The sequence below is a fragment of the Pinus tabuliformis genome, chromosome X (assembly GCF_031772625.1).
Source record: "Pinus tabuliformis cultivar Carrire ecotype Pingquan chromosome X, CPIR1, whole genome shotgun sequence".
Classification (NCBI taxonomy): Eukaryota; Viridiplantae; Streptophyta; class Pinopsida; order Pinales; family Pinaceae; genus Pinus; species Pinus tabuliformis.
The window spans coordinates 412,011,818-412,037,341 of record NC_142308.1 but is presented as its reverse complement, the minus strand read 5'-3'; the positions used below and the strand labels follow the sequence as shown (position 1 = coordinate 412,037,341).

At 34.6% G+C, this 25,524-nt stretch overlaps 1 protein-coding gene across 1 annotated transcript; it reads right to left on the bottom strand.

Annotated features, from left to right (window-relative positions):
* Positions 1 to 24,327: 24,327 nt before the first annotated feature.
* LOC149140280 (uncharacterized) lies at positions 24,328 to 25,028 on the bottom strand. Its single transcript, XM_089450178.1, has one exon. It carries the CDS (start codon positions 25,009 to 25,011, stop codon positions 24,577 to 24,579), a length of 435 nt encoding a protein of 144 aa, XP_089306304.1. The 5' UTR covers positions 25,012 to 25,028; the 3' UTR covers positions 24,328 to 24,576.
* Positions 25,029 to 25,524: the final 496 nt, after the last annotated feature.

Genomic DNA, 25,524 nt, shown 5'->3' with positions numbered 1-25,524 from the left:
AGAGCAGCCTGGATCATCTCAGAAAGGTCCCCCAAAGTGGCTGACAAAGACACTTGAAAGTGTTCATCCTCATGAAATTGGAAAAACAGGAACCAGAAATTCAAACCAACAAAATGGAGGTGACGTAGATGACTCTAATTCACCTATTGATATGGATGTTACTTATGATTGTGAATTGAACTTGTCTACAGATTTTGAACCAACTTCCTTCAAAGAAGTTGCTTCTCATGATGAATGGAAAGAAGCGATGAAAAAGGAGTATGATGCCCTCATAAAGAATAGCACTTGGAAGCTGGTTGACCCTCCATTTGGAACCAAACCAATTGGTTGCAAGTGGGTCTACAAGAACAAGTACAAAGCTGATGGCTCACTTGACAAGCACAAAGCTAGGCTTGTGGCAAAAGGTTTTGCACAGAAGGAAGGGGTCGATTATGAGGAAACTTTTGCCCCCACAGCAAAATGGACCACCATCCGGACACTCTTTGCACTAGCTGCTCAAAACGGTTGGAAAGTCCATCAAATGGATGTAAAAACTGCATTCTTGAATGGAGATCTAAAAGATAATGTTTTTATGTCCCAGCCTGAAGGATTTGCTGTGAAAGGACATGAACACAAAGTATGCAAACTTGTGAAGTCCTTGTATGGCCTCAAACAAGCACCACGAGCCTGGTATGAAAAACTAACTGAGCATCTTCTGAAACTCAACTTCAATCATTTTGATCTTGATGATGCAACTTTATTTGTCAAGAAAGTTGGCAAAACAGTTGTATATCTTGTGGTATATGTAGATTATCTTTTAATGACAGGGAACAATGAAATCTATATTGCAACCATAAAGAAAGGTCCCCCAAAGTGGCTGACAAAGACACTTGAAAGTGTTCATCCTGATGAAATTGGAAAAACAGGAACCAGAAATTCAAACCAACAAAATGGAGGTGACGTAGATGACTCTAATTCACCTATTGATATGGATGTTACTTATGATTGTGAATTGAACTTGTCTACAGATTTTGAACCAACTTCCTTCAAACAAGCTGCTTCTCATGATGAATGGAAAGAAGCGATGAAAAAGGAGTATGATGCCCTCATAAAGAATAGCACTTGGAAGCTGGTTGACCCTCCATTTGGAACCAAACCAATTGGTTGCAAGTGGGTCTACAAGAACAAGTACAAAGCTGATGGCTCACTTGAAAAGCACAAAGCTAGGCTTGTGGCAAAAGGTTTTGCACAGAAGGAAGGGGTCGATTATGAGGAAACTTTTGCCCCCACATCAAAATGGACCACCATCCGGACACTCTTTGCACTAGCTGCTCAAAACAGTTGGAAAGTCCATCAAATGGATGTAAAAACTGCATTCTTGAATGGAGATCTAAAAGATAATGTTTTTATGTCCCAGCCTGAAGGATTTTCTGTGAAAGGACATGAACACAAAGTATGCAAACTTGTGAAGTCCTTGTATGGCCTCAAACAAGCACCACGAGCCTGGTATGAAAAACTAACTGAGCATCTTCTGAAACTCAACTTCAATCATTTTGATCTTGATGATGCAACTTTATTTGTCAAGAAAGTTGGCAAAACAGTTGTATATCTTGTGGTATATGTAGATTATCTTTTAATGACAGGGAACAATGAAAGCTATATTGCAACCATAAAGAAAGAATTAGGAAAAAGTTTTGAAATGACTGATTTGGGCTATGTTCATTACTATCTTGGCATTGAAGTAACCCAACATCCAAAATCCATATTTCTTTCTCAAAAGAAATACATTGGAGATTTGTGAAACAGATTTGGCATGACAGAGTGCAATCCTCTTTCTACTCCAATGGAACAAAACTTGAAGCTCACATCTATTGAAGGAAAGGAATTTGAGGATGCAACAAAGTATAGACAGCTTGTAGGAAGTCTCATCTACCTCAGTACTACCAGACCAGACATTTCATTTGCTGTTGGAATCCTCTCCAGGTTTATGCAAAAGCCTTGTGAGGGACATTGGTCTGCTGCAAAAAGAGTTCTAAGGTACTTGAAGGGAACTCAAGACCTTGGAATCAAGTATACACAGGTGGACGACTTCAGCTTGATTGGATACTCTGATTCAGACTTCGATGGAGACAAAGAAACTGGGGTATCTACTTCAGGATATGCTATGAGTCTTGGATCAGGAGTTGTCTCCTGGAGATCACGCAAACAATCAGTTCCAGCAGATTCCACAACAGAAGCAGAATACGTGGCAGCAGCTGAAGCAACGAAAGAAATTGTGTGGCTCAGGAAAATTCTTGAAGATTTGCAGTTAAAACAAGTACAATCAACTCCACTCATGATTGATAACACCTATACAATAAAGTTGGCCAAGAACCCAAAGTTCCATGATCGTACTAAGCACATCAATACTAAATATCATCTGATCCGACATCATGTTGAGGCCAAAACGATCCATCTCCATCATTGTTCCACAAATGAGCAAATTGCAGACATCTTCATCAAAGCGCTTGGAAGAGAAAAGCTTGAAAGATTTAGAACAATGCTTGGACTCACCAACATCCCTTCAGATTAAGGGGGGGAATGTTCACACCTAATCTTAAATGGTTGGGTGAACTGGAACGCGAACAGTCATCAAGAAGATGAACTAATCCGTCCCATTTATGTATATAAATGATAGTTATCTAATGAATTAAGCAGTCAGTTTTCTTCTGTCTATTTTGGAGTTACCCTGGCCTGACACAAGGTTCAACAAAGGCATCTTTTCAGCTAGATTTCCCTCTTGCAATAGTTTAGAGTGGTCATGAAATACAATAAAGGTACACACAACCACAGTTGAAACTTGATTTTAGAGTGGTCATGAAATACAATAAAGGTACACACAACCACAGTTGAAACTTGATTTTCCTGGAGATTTCCTTTCTCTTCAATGTAATTTTAATGAAACTAAATCCTTTTTTTAATGAGTAATAAATTGAATGAAGGTATATCCAATTTGTTAAGGGAGATATGAAGCTTTGGATGAGCATCTATATTCACTGGTAGGGTTTACCCTTACCAACATGGCCCCTTTGTCCTTCCAAGAAATAATAGAATTATGATACATTCATGCTTAGCCTAATTTTGTTGGCCTAAAAACATCCCCAACAGTCATGCTTTTCTGATGGATTATTGGCCTGTAGAGTGCTTCTCCAAGGATGTGACGCATTTCCCATACCTGGGATAGGTAGAGACACATCCCCAACTACTAAGAATCTTTCCCAAGTAACAACCCCCAATTATGGGGGGAGGGGGTGGTTCTAATATGACAGGGGACATGGAAACAAAAAAAAACAATAAAAGTGAGTTGTAAACATAATTAGCAACAAAAAATAGTAAAAAAAATTGTTCTCCTTTGGACCACAACCAAAAGAAAAATTCCATGTTCAATTTTCTGATAGATAAGATAAAATAATTTTATTAACCTCAAATAATAAGCACATGAATAGGTCAATTGAACTAAAAGATATAACCAATGGTAAATATTTAACTTTTTTATTCCAATCTTCACATCATATAATGCAAATCCTCTCCAACCAATACAAATTCATGAATTTTATCATTTTATCATTTATAACAACTGAAATTTGAACCTGAAATTGTTAATGAATCATTGAATCATAATTATTATAAAAAAATTTACATCATTAAATCATTTTTATATGTCCTATTTTTTCATATAAATTTTAGGTCGAAACATTGAAATGAGGTACCCTACTACTCAATGCTTTACCCTATGACTCAACCTTCTCTCTCTTTACTCTCTCCCTTGAAATCCCTAAAAAAACATTGAAATAAAATACCCATGTCGACACGAACCACAGTTGATTCTCAAAAATGGAATTCCTCTCCTTATTCCTTCCCCACAACCATCAATAGATATGATGTGGATTACAAATGATTTTATTCTACTATCCTCCTCCACATCATCTCTTAGTGTATGTTAAACCATTGATAAATCCAATGTGGACCCTCCTCAATGTTTACACACTTTTTCAAAAAAAAATTGAGTAGCCTGTTTCTAGGCAATAGAAACACTGTAACTTTTTTATCGAGTACCTTTTGTTGTCTTTACAATAGCAGAAAAAGAGGAAACAAATATTTTTGTACACATATTTTTTGAGAAGAAATCCATTTGTAAATAGTTCCAACTACGGAATTGAAAGACAAAACATTCACACATTCCCCCACATCGCATTACTTTTTATTCATTTGACCATAAATCCGTGAGGATTGAAACTCTTTTCCCATATTACTATTGAGTTTCTCTTTCTTCACATGGCTTACTCCTTACTAAAAGACATCTCATTAAATTCACCATTTTGCCCTTTTCATCCGTGGATATCTATGAACTCCACATCACATTATCATTGTAGGTTCCACTCAAATAAGAGGCATGTCAAACTAGACGAACACCACACGAAGAGGCCTTCATGCCCACTTGGGTCATTGTTATGGGATTTCCTTCCTAACCACTAGAGCACAACCCGACAGTTCTCTTCCAACATAGTCTTAGTAGCTATGAAAGTTGTGCATTAGTATAGGTGAAGGGCATGTTAATTTGATACGAAAATCACCCGCGGACAATCTATTTTCCATGTTTGCAACTTCTAATAAAAATTTTGATGAATAGTAGAGACTGTTCAAATTACTATCCCAATTTCAACATCTTTCATATGTTTTTTTTTCTAGTTTTGTTATTACGATTGACATTATATATGATTTTTTTCATTGAACTTATATCTTAATGCCTTTAAGAAGTTGTTCTATGCTATGCTGAAATTATTATCTATAGGATATATCATAAAATTTCTCCTCCTAAGTGCTATATCATTAACAAATTAATCATGATTGATTTTTCCCATGCTGCCTCCGTGATGGGTATGGATCATAGTCATGGTCCCCATAAACATTATATCATAAATATCAAACAAGATTAATTTCTCCCACACCTGGAGCTCGCAGGACACCTTGAATACATTTTGATTAAATTTTTGGTCAAGTCTTCCTCAAAGACTTTAGGTAGGAAGATGTAGAAAGTGGTAGAAAACATACAAACTTGTATAAGGCTAATTAACAACTCGAAGAAGTTTTAGGGCCTATTTGTTATGTAATCATTCCAGTTCCTCAAAAATTAAGTATAGTCTTCAACGTACTTTCTATCAATTTGGTAATGATTTTATACTTTGTACTATAAATGACAAGTTGATATATTATTTCCAAAAGTACATTTGGTCCTGAAACTAGAAAGGTTGAGTGGAAGGAGGGAAATTCTTAAAAACAAGTCACTAAGCCAATGATTGGCCTTAGTGCATGCTCTTAAAATCATGTATGCTCATACATACGACAACAAATAACAGGTAAGCTAGCCAATGACCCATACATACAGCATACCAATGGCGCATCCATCGTTTGCTGAATGAAGAATTTTCAGCTACTTTCGGTCACCATAGGAATGAGCTCCGACATGCCCATGGTCATCCATCGAGCCGTCTATCATATCACGATGTACGAATACTCGACAAGGGTAGTTCCTATTTCCACCTCCATAGCAAAGTTAATGCTATGGAGGTACCGCCTCTGACAGCGGCAGACAGTGTGGTTGATGTCATGGCGCCCTTTCACCCTCGACCATGCATCATGGCATGCATCCCTCTCCGGTGATCAAAGGTTACACTGTTTCCGGCAGCTCTCGCACACGCGGACAACATTAACTCAACGTTTCTACTTGTCGAGAGATTTTGAATTTCAATTGTATTGCATTACCGCGCTTATTTGAATTTCAAATTTACCCCGCGCGTCTAGTTGAATTTTCAGTGGGTTTGAATTCAAACATTCATTTCGCTCAGGCCAGTTCCTTCTAATTTTCAATAGAGCGCCATGGATATCCACTGTAGGCCGTAGCACTATCGACCGAGAGTTCCCATCTCCCATGGTGCCGTAGCAAATATATTATAGGATTTCTGTTGCCAATTAACAAGTCCACCTATAAAACTTCTGATACCATCCATTGAATTTCCGTTTGAATGAGAAGATTCAATTTCTTTATCATCTTGTGTAAACATTTCGAATTAGTAGAATATGGCCAGTGTAGAGGTACATCAATGAGGCTCTGCAGGTTGACATTGCAATTTCGAATTAGTAGAATATGGCCCGTGTAGAGGTACATCAATGAGGCTCTGCAGGTTGACATTGCAATTTCGAATTAGTAGAATATGGCCCGTGTAGAGGTACATCAATGAGGCTCTGCAGGTTGACATTGCAATTTTATGCCTCGTACCCGTTTTCATTTCATATTTTTTAGTTTAGATCGATTGATCTGTAGCGAGATCTATGGATCCGAACTTCCATTTAAAATTGCATGGATTGAACTCTTACCAAGTATTTGATCATACCGTGGTGCATTGTTTCTTTGTGCAGGTTACCACGTCAGCTGAATTGATGGCAAGCGAAGAACAAGTGAAACCCCTAGAGGAAGCTGTGAAGGTTACCGAGATTGAACCCATGATTGAAGGGCCTACTGAAGAAGAAGCTCATGCCTGCAGTCCCACACATTCAGTAGCTCATGCCTGCAGTCCCACACAAGAAGTTCCCGCGGCCGAGAAAAAAGTAGATGAAAGCCCCCCCCCATTGTAGAGAAATTTGCAGAGGAAATAACTGTAATGTCGCATGCCTCGAGCCTGAAGCACAATCAGCCCCGGTGGAATCCGACGAAGTGTCAAAACTCAACGATTCCACCAAAATGCCCGAACAAGCCGAACCTGCAAAACTAGAGACTGTTGGTCAACCATCCGCCTAGGGCGTGGGCGTTGAAGAAAAAGCTGAAGGAGCTCCCACCGAAGAGAAGGCCGAGGTTCAGGGTAAGTCTGAAGAATAGGTTAATAGGTATGGAAGGCAAATAAATAGATCTGTGAATGTGCCAACGATGGGTATAATAATATGGACCATATTCAGTTTAGTTCGTAATGTATTGAGCGGGTTCATTCCAGTGTAACTCATGGTCTCTTCTACTATTAGTTGAACAGGCTAACGATCCTGTCGGCGTTTCTCTCACATATTCAAAGTTAAGTTTGTACAACCGTTTCAAAATATTGGTAGCAGAGGTTGTTTGACTCGTATTTTTTTGGTTAAGCTCAGATGACATATTTTGCAGCAGTATCATGTTTGATATTCCACCATTTCAATTTTACGTTTTGACGAAATAAATTAAATTAAATGTAGTATTATAAGTAAGAAAACATAAAAGTAACAATATAAGTAATATGGGATCAAATTCCATAGAAGGGGTTAGTTCATAAAGTGGAAGGTGGAAGGCTGAGTAAATTTTACACAATCACAATATTAATGATAAAGTATAAATTATTTCCATAGACTAAATCATAAATAAAATTTCAAACATAAATATTTTCAATTTTAATGAATGAATGTGTGTGTTTTTCTTTTAAAAAGTTTGAAGTTTCAAATCAAGAGAGTTAGTTGGAGTAGGTATGTTTTAGTAGATTTTGATAGTAAAAAAATATTGTATATAAGTGGATCTCTTGTCTATTAATGAAGAAGAATTTGGTGTTTTATTTAATTATGATTTTTACACTTAAAATTTAGTTATTTATTATTTTTAAAATTAAGAATAAAAATATTTTTTAAAATTATAAAATTGTTATGATTAAGATATTTCTTTTAATTACAAGATTATTATAATTAGCTAATTAACCCACCTCACTAGGCCAGTATTTTGGAAAAAGAAAAAACATATGACTAGCTGACTTTAAGAAATATTATTCAATTGTGTACTATCTTTCAACTTTAATTAATATTCCATAAGGGTGCATTATAATAAAACTAATATCTTTTGTCGTCTTCTCTACTATAACGTTTGACATCTCACACTTACAATTGTCAAGCCGTAGTATTTGGAGGCCTAAAATTTGCTTCCCTAAAATTTGTTGGAATTATAATTTAATTTTTAATTTTATATTTAAAGTTTCTTATGTGTTAAGAGTTATTTTTGTAAGGCTATATCGAAGTATCATTACCAAGTTTTAGAACATTGAAAGATGGTTGGAAGAAATTAATTGTAATATAATAGTCAAACAAGGTTTTCTCATGTTCCCCATTTTTTTGGCATTTACATTGATAAGATAGAATGTTGGTCGAAAGAAGCTAGTTGTATTGGAACAACTCTTGTTGGTATAGCCATCATCCTTCCTTTTTATGCTAATGATATTGTTCCCTTGACCTTAATAACGATTTAAGAATCCTTAAAGACTTTTGTTCTAGTATAGGTATAACTATGGACATAGAAAAAATAAAGGTTATGTTAATCAAATGTCATCAGATCATTTATGACACTTTCATATATATGATAATAATAGTTTGGAGGAAGTGTGCTCATAAAAATATCTTGAAATCTATATTAATCATAAAATCAATTGTAACTATAGTGTTAAAAAAGGATAAATGAGGGATGGAAATTTTAATATGGACTTGAAAAACAATGTAAATTAGCAAAACTTTAGTGGTGGGATAAGAAAAAATTTCTATTTGATATTCTCGTCACTCCTTTTATCTTATACAAATAGGAAGTCTTGGGATACAATATTTCTAGAGAATCTTGGATAAGTAAGGACAAAATCCAAAAGATTGTTATAAGTTAAAAATGTGATATTAAAACAAATGTACCCTATCTCATCCTCCTTACAAAAGTGAACCTATCCCCCATTTAGTAGGTGGCCATGGTTAGGTACTTAATGTATAAGAACAATATAAACAACAGGGATGACAAGAGCCTCCCCAAAATTGCTTCCAACTCTAAGCATAACCACCAATGGCTCAACGTGAGAATGACATTGAGACGCCATGTATGGGTTAATTTTTTGGCTATTATAGGAAGATGTCACCGTGTAGGGATAATATTAAATTATTATTAGTAAATCAAAATAAGTTAAAATAATATAAGGACACGATCAACCCTAATCTACAAGATCAAAAGTATATTTCAATTTCTACTAGCATGAGGAATGAACCAACATTGCTAAAATACTAACCAATTCCCTTAAGTTACATAATGAAATTAAATGTTAGACATGTCCAAAACATTGAGATGCAAGAATATGTAATCTTTTTAACACTAAGAAGGTTGAGAATAAAAACTAGTTTTTTTTTTAAATACCTTCAATACTCCCAAAATTAAAACTCAATTTCAAAATATTTATTACAATCTTGTCTTTTATAAATTATTGAAACATAAAAAATATAATAAGTTTGAAAAAAAATTCTAATAATTTTGTTAAAATTAAGATTTAAAAAAAATTGAATGTCAAATATATTAATTATATTTTTCAATAAATATTATCGTCATATTATATTAAAGTATAAAATATATTTCTTCATCTTTCCATTTCAATATTAGATTTAAAATATGTATTTAAAATTATGTAATTGATATTTATCGTGTAAAAAGACATTCCAAATATTAATTTAATTGATTAAAAACTTGATTCTTTTATATGAAGTTGATTTAGTTATTTTCATGCTATAATGTTGATCGACTACAAATATAGATATACTATATTATTTCAAATGTGTCTCTATAACATCATAATTTTTTATTTTTATGTTAAGTTGTTGATGTACGGTTTATTAGTAAATTAATTTTTTAAATAACATGTTTTATATTGGTTTGAAAATCGTTATTTTATGATAAATTTTAAAAAATATGAAATAATAATTTACATTATAGGGATGGAATTAAATATATTTCTAAAAGAATAAATATTTTTTTTAATAATACTTTTTTTTGTTTAAATAAGTTTATTTTATGAAATCATATCAAAATTTATTTTCCATGATTTTTGAGGCTAGAAATTATATTTACAAAGCTTATTTTTTTATTTATTTTTCTACAAGATGGTTTATTAGGCCAAATTTCATTATACAAAAAATTATGTTATAATATTGGTAAATTCTAATTGAAGTAGAAAAACCATAAGTTAAGTGAGACCGATGAGGAAGTATCAATAATGCCTAGAATGAGTGGATTAACTAAAACTTCATTGCTTGGATTGTGTTAAAGTTGTTCCAATCCAATTCTTCATATTCTTTCACCCCAATAAAACAACAATAATTTATATTTTATAAGTTTATTAAAATTATAAAACATTTTATAAAAGAAAATGGAATTTAAAAATAAAATATTTAAATGTTCATTTAATTTGAATTGTTTACCTCAAATAATTTATTATTAAAATTTCTATATAAATTATATTTTTTTTGGGATAAAGATTGAAATTATAATGATTTAAGTTTAATATATATATAATTTATTAAAATAGTATAATTTAAATATTATAATTTTATACGTAAATTAGTTGATTAGAAGTTAATTATATATAAGTATAATATTTATAAGTTGGTAAAATTGAATTTTGTTTGTGTAAGGGTTAGGCTTTTATTAGAAAAACAGTACAAGTTTCAATTGATAACTTAGCTGGTCGAGTTCATGTTGCTAAGTACCTTGCCTATCGGGAGGTCATGGGGTCAAATATTGTCGAAGCCCTTGGGGTTAGGCCTTTCTGGTCCTTCAGATTGATCTACCAAGATTTTCCCATGGATGTAGCAATCACTCAGTGCTCGTGAACCACCCTTAAAAGAATTTAGAAAAACAATACAGAGGAAGTGTATTTGTGCTATTGGTCTGCTCAAGTGGAAATCGAACTAGAAGAAAATATTCAAAATATTTGTATTACATTGTCTTCGTTAGAACATTGCATCTAATAGAGAAAAAAACCCATAGAGACTATGAAAACTATGAGACTAACTGTAGGCTCCCAAGCCTAGCATTTTTGATAAAAATTGAGTAAATAGAATAACACTCTTGTCATTCCATAGAGCCATTCATGAATGATATGGAAAGTAAGGCACTATTAATATATGATTGGGACTGATCTAGCCAATTATGCATAAGACCACTTGATACTTATGCCTGAGAGAGGCACGCTGCTAGCAAAAATGCAAATGAGAGGAGAGTCGATTGTAGACCAACCCAGAAACCCTTTGTCGATGACTTGAACCCTTGTTGGTACGGCTAGTGAAAATCCCTTGGTCGTGTTAGCACCACGCATAACAGACCCGAAAGGAACCCAAGACATTTTCATGCCCAAGTGGAATGTCTAGGAGATTGAGCAGTAATGTGAACATATGCAACTTGGCACTTTAAAAATCCTTCACTTTAATAAGAAAATCGATGGAAATGTGATGCCTGATACACAAAAACTGAAAGTGCCTTCTCTTTCACTCTTAAACACTAGTGAAATATGTGTTCAAAAATCCCTTTGGTTTAATTGAAAAATCTAGCTAATCACAAAAGTGTGCAGTTGATTTTTATAAAATTACCATTAGCCTTGCTATATGCATTGGATATTGCATTGAGTTTTTGGTCAAACCCAAATTAGTTTGGGGTTGACCTAAAAAAATTATAAAATTTCCATATTTTAACTTTGTACATTAAAACTTAGTATTTTTTTGAATATATGTGTGTGTGTGTGTGTGTGTGTGTGTGTATATATATATATATATATATTTCTTCTTCATAATGATAATTTAATTTGAAGAGTCCGACTGTTGTTTAAAAAATTACTATTTTATTTATTTAATGGTGTCAATTTAGTAGTTATAAAATATTAAATTTTTGATATTATATTATAATATAGTATTTATAAAATAATTTGAAATTTACAATTAAGTTGATCTATCAATTAAAGTATTGGACTTAAATAATGATGTAATTGCAAAAATGCATGCATCACTTACCTTTTGAAGTTTTGGAGTATAGGGCCTCGTTGATGTATTGCAACCATCTATTGTCCTCTATCTTCATCTCATCATCTATTGTGTTCGCCTCAATCATGGAAGTTCAAGGAGAGTGTGACAAGATCCCTCTCACTCTCGAGCAACTTGCAGAGTTATTTGGGCTTTGTTGTAGTGTGTTAGTATTCATTGTCCTTCTCGGAATGGATACAATGAAGGAAAGAAAGAAGAGAGCCCATTGGGATCCTGACAATGCACTCGTCCTTAGTGGTCTAACCATCCAAGTTATGAACATGGTGAACACACATAACTTTACTAAAAGAGATCTTGAACAATCCATAGCCATTGAGTGGTGAGGTAATTAGGAATAACTTATTTATGATACATTGGAGCAGGGTAATGCTAATTGCGATAATAACCTACATGTTTCCAAGGATGGCCGATCCCAGTTACGAAGATTCATGGGGAAAATTAACTACTCTAGGACTCACTGTGTTCATCTACATTTTCCTTGAGTTCTCCACCATACATCATTGCTTGGGTCACTCTGGCTTATCTTTCATTCCCTGTTTCTTCTATTTTTTGCCACACATCAAGGAGGTTACTGAATATTCGTTCATAGTATCGAGTGTGCTAATATCAATGTTATTGGTTTGGCTTCTCCTCCTCCTCATCTATGCAACAATAGCCAATAGAAGCATACTAGATATCATTTCTTTAAAATATCCCATAATCATTTCTGGAGGCCAGGAGAAATTTTGTAAGGGCCAACAAGTAATTGTTCAAGGCTGAGTTGGGTTGGATGTCTCGATAAGAGGATCTTCTAGGTAGTGCATGTGAGGGGCTACATAGCATTGGCACAGAGGTTGATGTAGGGGTTTCTAGCAAACCCAATTTGTGCCAGATTTTGAGTTGGATCAGTGTTGGGTGAGACAATATTTGTCTCACTAAATTTTGTGGACAGTTTATCATGTAGAGGATTGTTAGTTTTGGGCATCTAGAGGTTATAGTCATAATTCCATTGTTGCATAGTGATAAAACCCTCAGTTTTTGGACTAATTTTCCCACATTGCGTTCTTCTTGGGACAATTGTCCAAAAATAACGTGTCAATTTTATTGTGTGTGCTATCATTTTCTCAGTGTCCAATTTATTTCCGCAATGTACTTTATGTGTGAAAATTTGCGGTTTAATTTATTCGTTATCTTTTCGTAACAAATAAACTGCATAATTTAATTAGCTAGAAGAATAAATTTATAGTTGCTACAATTTAAGGAATTTTTCACATTGCTAAAACTAGTAATGCCACTCCTGTTGCTAATCTATTCTTTCGAGAAGTTGTAAGATTACATGGAATTCCAAATCGAGGCACTAACAATCAATTTGGAAAGAGAAAAATATGTCATGTCATTCCTTGAACAGGAAAATAGTTAGCTCAAAGCAAAGGAGCTGATCCTAGAAGGAAAAATCCAAGTTATTCCAGCAAGTTGGAAAAGACAAGGAGATCATAAAATCAAGTGATCCTGAAGCATCAAAGGGGAAAGGAAAGAGGAAAATACCAAGAACAAGAGGCCTCAATAAAGCTTTGCAAGAAGAGCAAGAACACATTTTGTTGAATGAAAACCTTGACCTAGAGGACAGGATTACCCTTAAGGTCCATCAAGACAAGGAATATTGGCTCAATAGGGTAAATGAACACTTGGAGAAGCTCCTTGAGAAGGGAAACATGGATAATTAGTTGCTCAGACACATGGCGCGTAGATCCCTATCATGATCATAACTACGCCAAACACGTTGTGTTCAGTGGATCAACGCTATTTGTGCAACTATTAATCTCCATATCCATTTAAATTTTAGGAATGGTGCAACTATTAATCTCCATCTCCATTTCAATTTTAGGAATGATTGAAAAAGGGTTAAAAAATATCCTTTATGTTCTATAAATTCAACATATTAATATAAATTCAATAATATATCATTTCAACATAGTGAGTAGGTAGTTAAAAATGTTAATATTTTTTTTTATGTTAGGCCTAACACCTACATATCTCCTCATAATGAAATGTAGAGAGTTACTCCACACAACGATTTATATTTTCAAATCATAATATAGATAATGAATAAAATTATTCATTTATAAATTACATTTTTTTTAGTTACAATTTATAATTCTTTTTAAAATTATTTATTTTTCATAATAAATTTAAGGTTTTTGGTTAACGTTGTTTGATGCCTGAAAATTCTCTCGAAAGGTTTCAAACGTCGATTTGCCAAACTGGTTCCTACTGATAGAAATGGTCGTGTGAGCTGATTTCTCCACTTTTTCCACTCTAAAAGAATCGACATGAATGAAAAACAATATAATGATCCAATCCAGGTCAACGATGTGGATGTTGAGGATTGAGTTACAATTTCCATGGTAGATGACATGGAAGTTCATATTTTTAACATACTGATAAGAATACATTAACATCCAAAAACATAAAAATCTAGAAGAATTAGATATGACTGCGGGAAGGATAAAATATAAACCAAGATTTGGATATGACCTAGCAAGCCAAGGTGTCTGGCTTGCAAATGTGGTGCAATATCATGATGAGACATGGGTGTGAAACTACTATGTGTCAATTGTATGAATGTTGATGTGGCATAAAATGGTACATCTTATGAGTTCCACAACATTGTTCCTAGAGCTTATAACGAGATGAGAAAGCTCTCGATGAGCAGAAGATGATAATGACCTCCGATTGGGTGCGTTACGTTGTGTATGCTTTGAAACCTTGAAATCTTTGGCATTATGAAATAACAACCCATATTTGTTGGGATTTGGCCACAAACCACTTGGTGAAAATATATTATATTGTTGAGATATGAATAGACAATATGTGACTCATATTAAATTAAGGTCATCAAAAATCAACGGGGTGAAAAGGTCTAAAATGGAAAAAGCCGAGCACCCGGTCGCATGGAGGGACCGAAGGATCGCAGGTGAAAAAAGGTAAAGGCGCTAAAGTACAAAGGCGGGACCCGCGCTCTGGAAAACCGGCGGTTTCCCCGGGACGCCCTTGAGCGGTAAGAGGTTTTGGAGGAAGCGGAGCGATCACACTCAGTGATCGACGTGTGGCAGCGGAGGTGAGAGAAAAACTGTCGTGATCGCGCGTTATCGGTTGAGCAAGTAAACCACGCTCGATGTGCATATGAGGTTGGATCTGGAGGAGCCCAGATCGAACGGCTGAGATTGCGTCCGATGGAAAGAAGCGGAATCGACAGGAAATTAAGCTGCGTTCTAAAGGGATTTGGAATCCGTTTGACCGCCACGGTGGAGAAACAATGCATACAGGACGTAACAGAGGAAATGAATCGACGAGCAGGCTGGCGCTGTTCCAATGGGGACACGTGGCTACTTCCCGAGCATTCATGCTGACGCCGAACAGGGAACTCCCAGAACGCAAGTGGAAGGAGAATTGACGCAGGTGGGAGAGGAACCGAATAGGTGTGAGGATCGAATGGATATAAGTTGGATATTTTGTTTATTCTTTGTATATCTGGTTTCTATTGGATGATTGGAGTTATTACTATTTATTTTTGTTGTTTAACTATGATTGTGGCATAGATCTGAATTTTGGTAGGATTTGCTTCTATGAGTTGCTGGAGATCTATAATGTTTAGCAACCATTTATGTTGTTGAGATTGTTTGTCATCCACAATCTTAAGTGGGTTCTTTTTGTACATGTTTGAGAAGAAAACACTACAACAAAATTGGTGACTGGGCATATACGGAAGATGTGCGCATATACGGAAACTGGGCATATACGGAAGATGTGCGCATATACGGAAACTGGGCATATACGGAAGATGTGTGCATATACGGAAACTGGGCATATACGGAAGATGTGGGCATATACGGAAGATGTGCGCATATACGGAAACTGGGCATATACGGAAGATGTGCGCATATACGGAAACTGGGCATATACGGAAGATGTGCACATATACGGAAGATGTGTGCATATACGGAAACTGGGCATATACGGAAGATGTGCGCATATACGGAAACTGGGCATATACGGAAGATGTGTGCATATACGGAAACTGGGCATATATGGAAGATGTGTGCATATACAGAAGATATGTGCATATACGGAAACTGGGCATATACGGAAGATGTGCGCATATACGGAAACTGGGCATATACGGAAGATGTGCGCATATACGGAAACTCTTCCGTATATGCGCACATCTTTCGTGGAAACTCTTCCGTATATGCGCACATCTTCCGTATGCGCACATCTTTCGTATATGCCCAGTTTCCGTATATGCGCACATCTTCCGTATATGCACAGTTTCCGTATATGCGCACATCTTCCGTATATGCCCAGTTTCCGTATATGCACATATCTTCTGTATATGCGCACATCTTCCGTATATGCGCACATCTTCCATATGTGCACATCTTCCGTATATGCCCAGTTTCCGTATATGCGCACATCTTCCGTATATGCCCAGTTTCCGTATATGCGCACATCTTCCGTATATGCCCAGTTTCCGTATATGCACACATCTTCCGTATATGCCCAGTTTCCCAGTTACGGAAGATGTGCGCATATACGGAAACTGGGCATATACGGAAGATGTGCGCATATACGGAAACTGGGCATATACGGAAGATGTGCGCATATACGGAAACTGGGCATATACGGAAGATGTGCACATACGGAAGATGTGCGCATATACGGAAACTTGGCATATACAAAAGATGTGCACATATACGGAAACTTGGCATATACGGAAGATGTGCACATATACGGAAACTTGGCATATACGGAAGATGTGCGCATATACGGAAACTGGGCATATACGGAAGATGTGCGCATATACGGAAGATGTGCGCATATACGGAAACTGGGCATATACGGAAGATGTGCGCATATACGGAAACTGGGCATATACGGAAGATGTGCGCATATACGGAAACTGTGCATATACGGAAGATGTGCGCATATACGGAAACTGGGCATATACGGAAGACGTGCGCATATACGGAAACTAGGAAACTGGGCATATACGGAAGATGTGTGCATATACGGAAACTGGGCATATACAAAAGATGTGCCCATATACGGAAACTGGGCATATACGGAAGATGTGCGCATGTACGGAAACTGGGCATATACGGAAGATGTGTGCATATACGGAAACTGGGCATATACGGAAGATGTGCGCATATACGAAAACTAGGCATATACTGAAGATGTGCGCATATACGGAAACTGGGCATATACGGAAGATGTGTGCATATACGGAAACTGGGCATATACAGAAGATGTGGGCATATACGGAAGATGTGCGCATATACGGAAACTGGGCATATACGGAAGATGTGCGCATATACGGAAACTGGGCATATACGGAAGATGTGTGCATATACGGAAGATGTGTGCATATACGGAAACTGGGCATATACGGAAGATGTGCGCATATACAGAAACTGAGCATATACGGAAGATGTGTGCATATACGGAAACTGGGCATATATGGAAGATGTGTGCATATACAGAAGATATGTGCATATACGGAAACTGGGCATATACGGAAGATGTGCACATATACGGAAAATGGGCATATACGGAAGATGTGCACGCATATACGGAAACTCTTCCGTATATGCGCACATCTTCCGTATGTGCACATCTTCCGTATATGCCCAGTTTCCGTATATGCGCACATCTTCCGTATATGCCCAGTTTCCTTATATGCGCACATCTTCCGTATATGCCCAGTTTCCGTATATGCACATATCTTCTGTATATGCACACATCTTCTGTATATGCGCACATCTTCCATATATGCCCAGTTTCCGTATATGCGCACATCTTCCGTATATGCCCAGTTTCCATATATGCGCACATCTTCCGTATATGCCCAGTTTCCGTATATGCGCACATCTTCTGTATATGCCCAGTTTCCGTATATGCGCATAGCTTCTGTATATGCCCAGTTTCCGTATATGCACACAGCTTCCGTATATGCCCAGTTTCCGTATATGCGCACATCTTCAGTATATGCCCAGTTTCCGTATATGCGCACAGCTTCCATATATGCCCAATTTCCGTATATGCGCATAGTTTCCATATATTCCTTGTATATGCGCACAATTTCCGTATATTGAGCCAATATTCCTTGTCTCTATGGACCTTAAGGGTAATCATGTCCTCTAGGTCAAGGTTTTCATTCAACAAAATGTGTTCTTGCTCTTCTTGCAAAGCTTTATTGAGGCCTCTTGTTCTTGGTATTTTCCTCTTTCCTTTCCCCTTTGATGCTTCAGGATCACTTGATTTTATGATCTCCTTGTCTTTTCCAACTTGCTGGAATAACTTGGATTTTTCCTTCTAGGATCAGCTCCGTTGCTTTGAGCTAACTATTTTCCTGTTCAAGGAATGACATGACATATTTTGCTCTTTCCAAATTGATTGTTAGTGCCTCGATTTGGAATTCCATGTAATCTTACAACTTCTCGAAAGAATAGATTAGCAACAGGAGTGGCATTACTAGTTTTAGCAATGTGAAAAATTCCTTAAATTGTAGCAACTATAAATTTATTCTTCTAGCTAATTAAATTATGCAGTTTATTTGTTACGAAAAGATAACGAATAAATTAAACCGCAAATTTTCACACCTAAAGTACATTGCGGAAATAAATTGGACACTGAGAAAATGATAGCACACACAATAAAATTGACACGTTATTTTTGGACAATTGTCCCAAGAAGAACGCAATGTGGGAAAATTAGTCCAAAAACTGAGGGTTTTATCATTATGCAACAATGGAATTATGACTATAACCTCTAGATGCCCAAAACTAACAATCCTCTACATGATAAACTGTCCACAAAATTTAGTGAGACAAATATTGTCTCACCCAACACTGATCCAACTCAAAATCTGGCACAAATTGGGTTTGCTCGAAACCCCTACATCAACCTCTGTGCCAATGCTATGTAGCCCCTCACATGCACTACCTAGAAGATCCTCTTATCAAGACATCCAACCCAACTCAGCCTTGAACAATTACTTGTTGGCCCTTACAAAATTTCTCCTGGCCTCCAGAAATGATTATGGGATTTTTTTAAGAAATGATATCTAGTATGCTTCTATTGGCTATTGTTGCATAGATGAGGAGGAGGAGAAGCCATACCAATAACATTGATATTAGCACACTCGATACTATGAACGAATATTCAGTAACCTCCTTGATGTGTGGCAAAAAATAGAAGAAACAGGGAATGAAAGATAAGCCAGAGTGACCCAAGCAATGATGTATGGTGGAGAACTCAAGGAAAATGTAGATGAACACAGTGAGTCCTAGAGGAGTTAATTTTCCCCATGAATCTTCGTAACTGGGATGGGCCATCCTTGGAAACATGTAGGTTATTATCGCAATTAGCATTACCCTGCTCCAATGTATCATAAATAAGTTATTCCTAATTACCTCACGACTCAATGGCTATGGATTGTTCAAGATCTCTTTTAGTAAAGCTATGTGTGTTCACCATGTTCATAACTTGGATGGTTAGACCACTAAGGACGAGTGCATTGTCAGGATCCCAATGGGCTCTCTTATTTCTTTCCTTCATTGTATCCATTCCGAGAAGGACAATGAGTACTAACACACTAAAACAAAGCCCAAATAACTCTGCAAGCTGCACGAGAGTGGGACGGATCTTGTCACACTCTCCTTGAACTTCCATGATTGAGGTGAACAAAATATATGATGAGATGAAGATAGAGGACAATAGATGGTTGCAATACATCAACGAGGCCCTATACTCCAAAACTTCAAAAGGTAAGTGATGCATGCAGGTTTGCAATTACATCATTATTTAAGTCCAATACTTTAATTGATAGATCAACTTAATTGTAAATTTCAAATTATTTTATAAATACTATATTATAATATAATATCAAAAATTTAATATTTTATAACTACTAAATTGACACCATTAAATAAATAAAATAGTAATTTTTTAAACAACAGTCAGACTCTTCAAATTAAATTATCATTATGAAGAAGAAATATATACACACACACACACACACACACACACACATATATTCAAAAAAATACTAAGTTTTAATGTACAAAGTTAAAATATGGAAATTTTATAATTTTTTTAGGTCAACCCCAAACTAATTTGGGTTTGACCAAAAACTCAATGCATATAGCAAGGCTAATGGTAATTTTATAAAAATCAACTGCACACTTTTGTGATTAGCTAGATTTTTCAATTAAACCAAAGGGATTTTTGAACACATATTTCACTAGTGTTTAAGAGTGAAAGAGAAGGCACTTTAAGTTTTTGTGTATCAGGCATCACATTTCCATCGATTTTCTTATTAAAGTGAAGGATTTTTAAAGTGCCAAGTTGCATATGTTCACATTACTGCTCAATCTCCTAGACATTCCACTTGGGCATGAAAATGTCTTGGGTTCCTTTCGGGTCTGTTATGCGTGGTGCTAACACGATCAAGGGATTTTCACTAGCCGTACCAACAAGGGTTCAAGTCATCGACAAAGGGCTTCTGGGTTGGTCTACAATCGACTCTCCTCTCATTTGCATTTTTGCTAGCAGCGTGCCTCTCTCAGGCATAAGTATCAAGTGGTCTTATGCATAATTGGCTAGATCAGTCCCAATCATATATTAATAGTGCCTTACTTTCCATATCATTCATGAATGGCTCTATGGAATGACAAGAGTGTTATTCTATTTACTCAATTTTTATCAAAAATGCTAGGCTTGGGAGCCTACAGTTAGTCTCATAGTTTTCATAGTCTCTATGGGTTTTTTTCTCTATTAGATGCAATGTTCTAACGAAGACAATGTAATACAAATATTTTGAATATTTTCTTCTAGTTCGATTTCCACTTGAGCAGACCAATAGCACAAATACACTTCCTCTGTACTGTTTTTCTAAATTCTTTTAAGGGTGGTTCACGAGCACTGAGTGATTGCTACATCCATGGGAAAATCTTGGTAGATCAATCTGAAGGACCAGAAAGGCCTAACCCCAAGGGCGTCGACAATATTTGACCCCATGACCTCCCGATAGGCAAGGTACTTAGCAACATGAACTCGACCAGCTAAGTTATCAATTGAAACTTGTACTGTTTTTCTAATAAAAGCCTAACCCTTACACAAACAAAATTCAATTTTACCAACTTATAAATATTATACTTATATATAATTAACTTCTAATCAACTAATTTACGTATAAAATTATAATATTTAAATTATACTATTTTAATAAATTTTATATATATTAAACTTAAATCATTATAATTTCAATCTTTATCCCAAAAAAAATATAATTTATATAGAAATTTTAATAATAAATTATTTGAGGTAAACAATTCAAATTAAATGAACATTTAAATATTTTATTTTTAAATTCCATTTTCTTTTATAAAATGTTTTATAATTTTAATAAACTTATAAAATATAAATTATTGTTGTTTTATTGGGGTGAAAGAATATGAAGAATTGGATTGGAACAACTTTAACACAATCCAAGCAATGAAGTTTTAGTTAATCCACTCATTCTAGGCATTATTGATACTTCCTCATCGGTCTCACTTAACTTATGGTTTTTCTACTTCAATTAGAATTTACCAATATTATAACATAATTTTTTGTATAATGAAATTTGGCCTAATAAACCATCTTGTAGAAAAAAAAATAAAAAAATAAGCTTTGTAAATATAATTTCTAGCCTCAAAAATCATGGAAAATAAATTTTGATATGATTTCGTAAAATAAACTTATTTAAACAAAAAAAAAAGTATTATTAAAAAAAATATTTATTCTTTTAGAAATATATTTAATTCCATCCCTATAATGTAAATTATTATTTCCTATTTTTTAAAATTTATCATAAAATAACAATTTTCAAACCAATATAAAACATGTTATTTAAAAAATTAATTTACTAATAAACCGTACATCAACAACTTAACATAAAAATAAAAAATTATGATGTTAGAGAGACACATTTGAAATAATATAGTATATCTATATTTGTAGTTGATCAACATTATAGCATGAAAATAACTAAATCAACTTCATATAAAAGAATCAAGTTTTTAATCAATTAAATTAATATTTGGAATGTCTTTTTACACGATAAATATCAATTACATAATTTTAAATACATATTTTAAATCTAATATTGAAATGGAAAGATGAAGAAATATATTTTATACTTTAATATAATATGACGATAATATTTATTGAAAAATATAATTAATATATTTGATATTCAATTTTTTTTAAAACTTAATTTTAACAAAATTATTAGAATTTTTTTTCAAACTTATTATATTTTTTATGTTTCAATAATTTATAAAAGACAAGATTGTAATAAATATTTTGAAATTGAGTTTTAATTTTGGGAGTATTGAAGGTATTTAAGAAAAAAAACTAGTTTTTATTCTCAACCTTCTTAGTGTTAAAAAGATTACATATTCTTGCATTTCAATGTTTTGGACATGTCTAACATTTAATTTCGTTATGTAACTTAAGGGAATTGGTTAGTATTTTAGCAATGTTGGTTCATTCCTCATGCTAGTAGAAATTGAAATATACTTTTGATCTTGTAGATTAGGGTTGATCGTGTCCTTATATTATTTTAACTTATTTTGATTTACTAATAATAATTTAATATTATCCCTACACGGTGACATCTTCCTATAATAGCCAAAAAATTAACCCATACATGGCGTCTCAATGTCATTCTCACGTTGAGCCATTGGTGGTTATGCTTAGAGTTGGAAGCAATTTTGGGGAGGCTCTTGTCATCCCTGTTGTTTATATTGTTCTTATACATTAAGTACCTAACCATGGCCACCTACTAAATGGGGGATAGGTTCACTTTTGTAAGGAGGATGAGATAGGGTACATTGGTTTTAATATCACATTTTTAACTTATAACAATCTTTTGGATTTTGTCCTTACTTATCCAAGATTCTCTAGAAATATTGTATCCCGAGACTTCCTATTTGTATAAGATAAAAGGAGTGACAAGAATATCAAATAGAAATTTTTTCTTATCCCACCACTAAAGTTTTGCTAATTTACATTGTTTTTCAAGTCCATATTAAAATTTCCATCCCTCATTTATCCTTTTTTAACACTATAGTTACAATTGATTTTATGATTAATATAGATTTCAAGATATTTTTATGAGCACACTTCCTCCAAACTATTATTATCATATATATGAAAGTGTCATAAATGATCTGATGACATTTGATTAACATAACCTTTATTTTTTCTATGTCCATAGTTATACCTATACTAGAACAAAAGTCTTTAAGGATTCTTAAATCGTTATTAAGGTCAAGGGAACAATATCATTAGCATAAAAAGGAAGGATGATGGCTATACCAACAAGAGTTGGTCCAATACAACTAGCTTCTTTCGACCAACATTCTATCTTATCAATGTAAATGCCAAAAAAATGGGGAACATGAGAAAACCTTGTTTGACTATTATATTACAATTAATTTCTTCCAACCATCTTTCAATGTTCTAAAACTTGGTAATGATACTTCGATATAGCCTTACAAAAATAACTCTTAACACATAAGAAACTTTAAATATAAAATTACAAATTAAATTATAATTCCAACAAATTTTAGGGAAGCAAATTTTAGACCTCCAAATACTACGGCTTCACAATCGACAATTGTAAGTGTGAGATGTCAAACGTTATAGTAGAGAAGACGACAAAGGATATTAGTTCTATTATAATGCACCCTTATGGAATATTAATTAAAGTTGAAAGATAGTACACAATTGAATAATATTTCTTAAAGTCAGCTAGTCATATGTTTTTTCTTTTTCCAAAATACTGGCCTAGTGAGGTGGGTTAATTAGCTAATTATAATAATCTTGTAATTAAAAGAAATATCTTAATCATAACAATTTTATAATTTTAAAAAATATTTTTATTCTTAATTTTAAAAATAATAAATAACTAAATTTTAAGTGTAAAAATCATAATTAAATAAAACACCAAATTCTTCTTCATAATCAGACAAGAGATCCACTTATATACAATATTTTTTTACTATCAAAATCTACTAAAACATACCTACTCCAACTAACTCTTGATTTGAAGCTTCAAACTTTTTAAAAGAAAAACACACACATTCATTCATTAAAATTGAAAATATTTATATTTGAAATTTTATTTATGATTTAGTCTATGAAAAATAATTTATACTTTATCATTAATATTGTGATTGTGTAAAATTTACTCAGCCTTCCACCTTCCACGTTATGAACTAACCCCTTCTATCGAATTTGATCCCATATTACTTATATTATTACTTTTATATTTTCTTACTTATAATACTACATTTAATTTAATTTATTTCGTCAAAACGTAAAATCGAAATGGTGGAATATCAAACATGATACTGCTGCAAAATATGTCATCTGAGCTTAACCAAAAAAATACGAGTCATACAACCTCTGGTACCAATATTTTGAAACGGTTGTACAAACTTAACTTTGAATATGTGAGAGAAAGGCCGACAGGATCGTTTAGCCTGTTCAACTAATAGTAGAAGAGACCATGAGTTAAACTGGAATGAACCCGCTCAATACATTACGAACTAAACTGAATATGGTCCATATTATTACACCCACCGTTGGCACATTCACAGATCTATTTATTTGCCTTCCATACCTATTAACCTATTCTTCAGACTTACCCTCAACCTCGGCCTTCTCTTCGGTGGGAGCTCCTTCAGCTTTTTCTTCAACGCCCACGCCCTCGGCGGATGGTTGACCAACAGTCTCTCGTTTTGCAGGTTCGGCTTGTTCGGGCATTTTGGTGGAATCGTTGAGTTTTGACACTTCGTCGGATTCCACCGGGGCCGATTCTGCTTCAGGCTCCGAGGCATGCGGCATTACAGTTATTTCCTCTGCAGATTTCTCTACGATGGGGGGGCTTTCATCTACTTTTTTCTCGGCCGCGGGAACTTCTTGTGTGGGACTGCAGGCATGAGCTACTGAATGTGTGGGACTGCAGGCATGAGCTTCTTCTTCAGTAGGCCCTTCAATCATGGGTTCAATCTCGGTAACCTTCACAGCTTCCTCTAGGGGTTTCACTTGTTCTTCGCTTGCCATCAATTCAGCTGACGTGGTAACCTGCACAAAGAAACAATGCATCACGGTATGATCAAATACTTGGTAAGAGTTCGATCCATGCAATTTTAAGTGGAAGTTCGGATCCATAGATCTCGCTACAGATCAATCGATCTAAACTAAAAAATATGAAATGAAAACGGGTACGAGGCATAAAATTGCAATGTCAACCTGCAGAGCCTCATTGATGTACCTCTACACGGGCCATATTCTACTAATTCGAAATTGCAATGTCAACCTGCAGAGCCTCATTGATGTACCTCTACACGGGCCATATTCTACTAATTCGAAATTGCAATGTCAACCTGCAGAGCCTCATTGATGTACCTCTACACTGGCCATATTCTACTAATTCGAAATGTTTACACAAGATGATAAAGAAATTGAATCTTCTCATTCAAACGGAAATTCAATGGATGGTATCAGAAGTTTTATAGGTGGACTTGTTAATTGGCAACAGAAATCCTATAATATATTTGCTACGGCACCATGGGA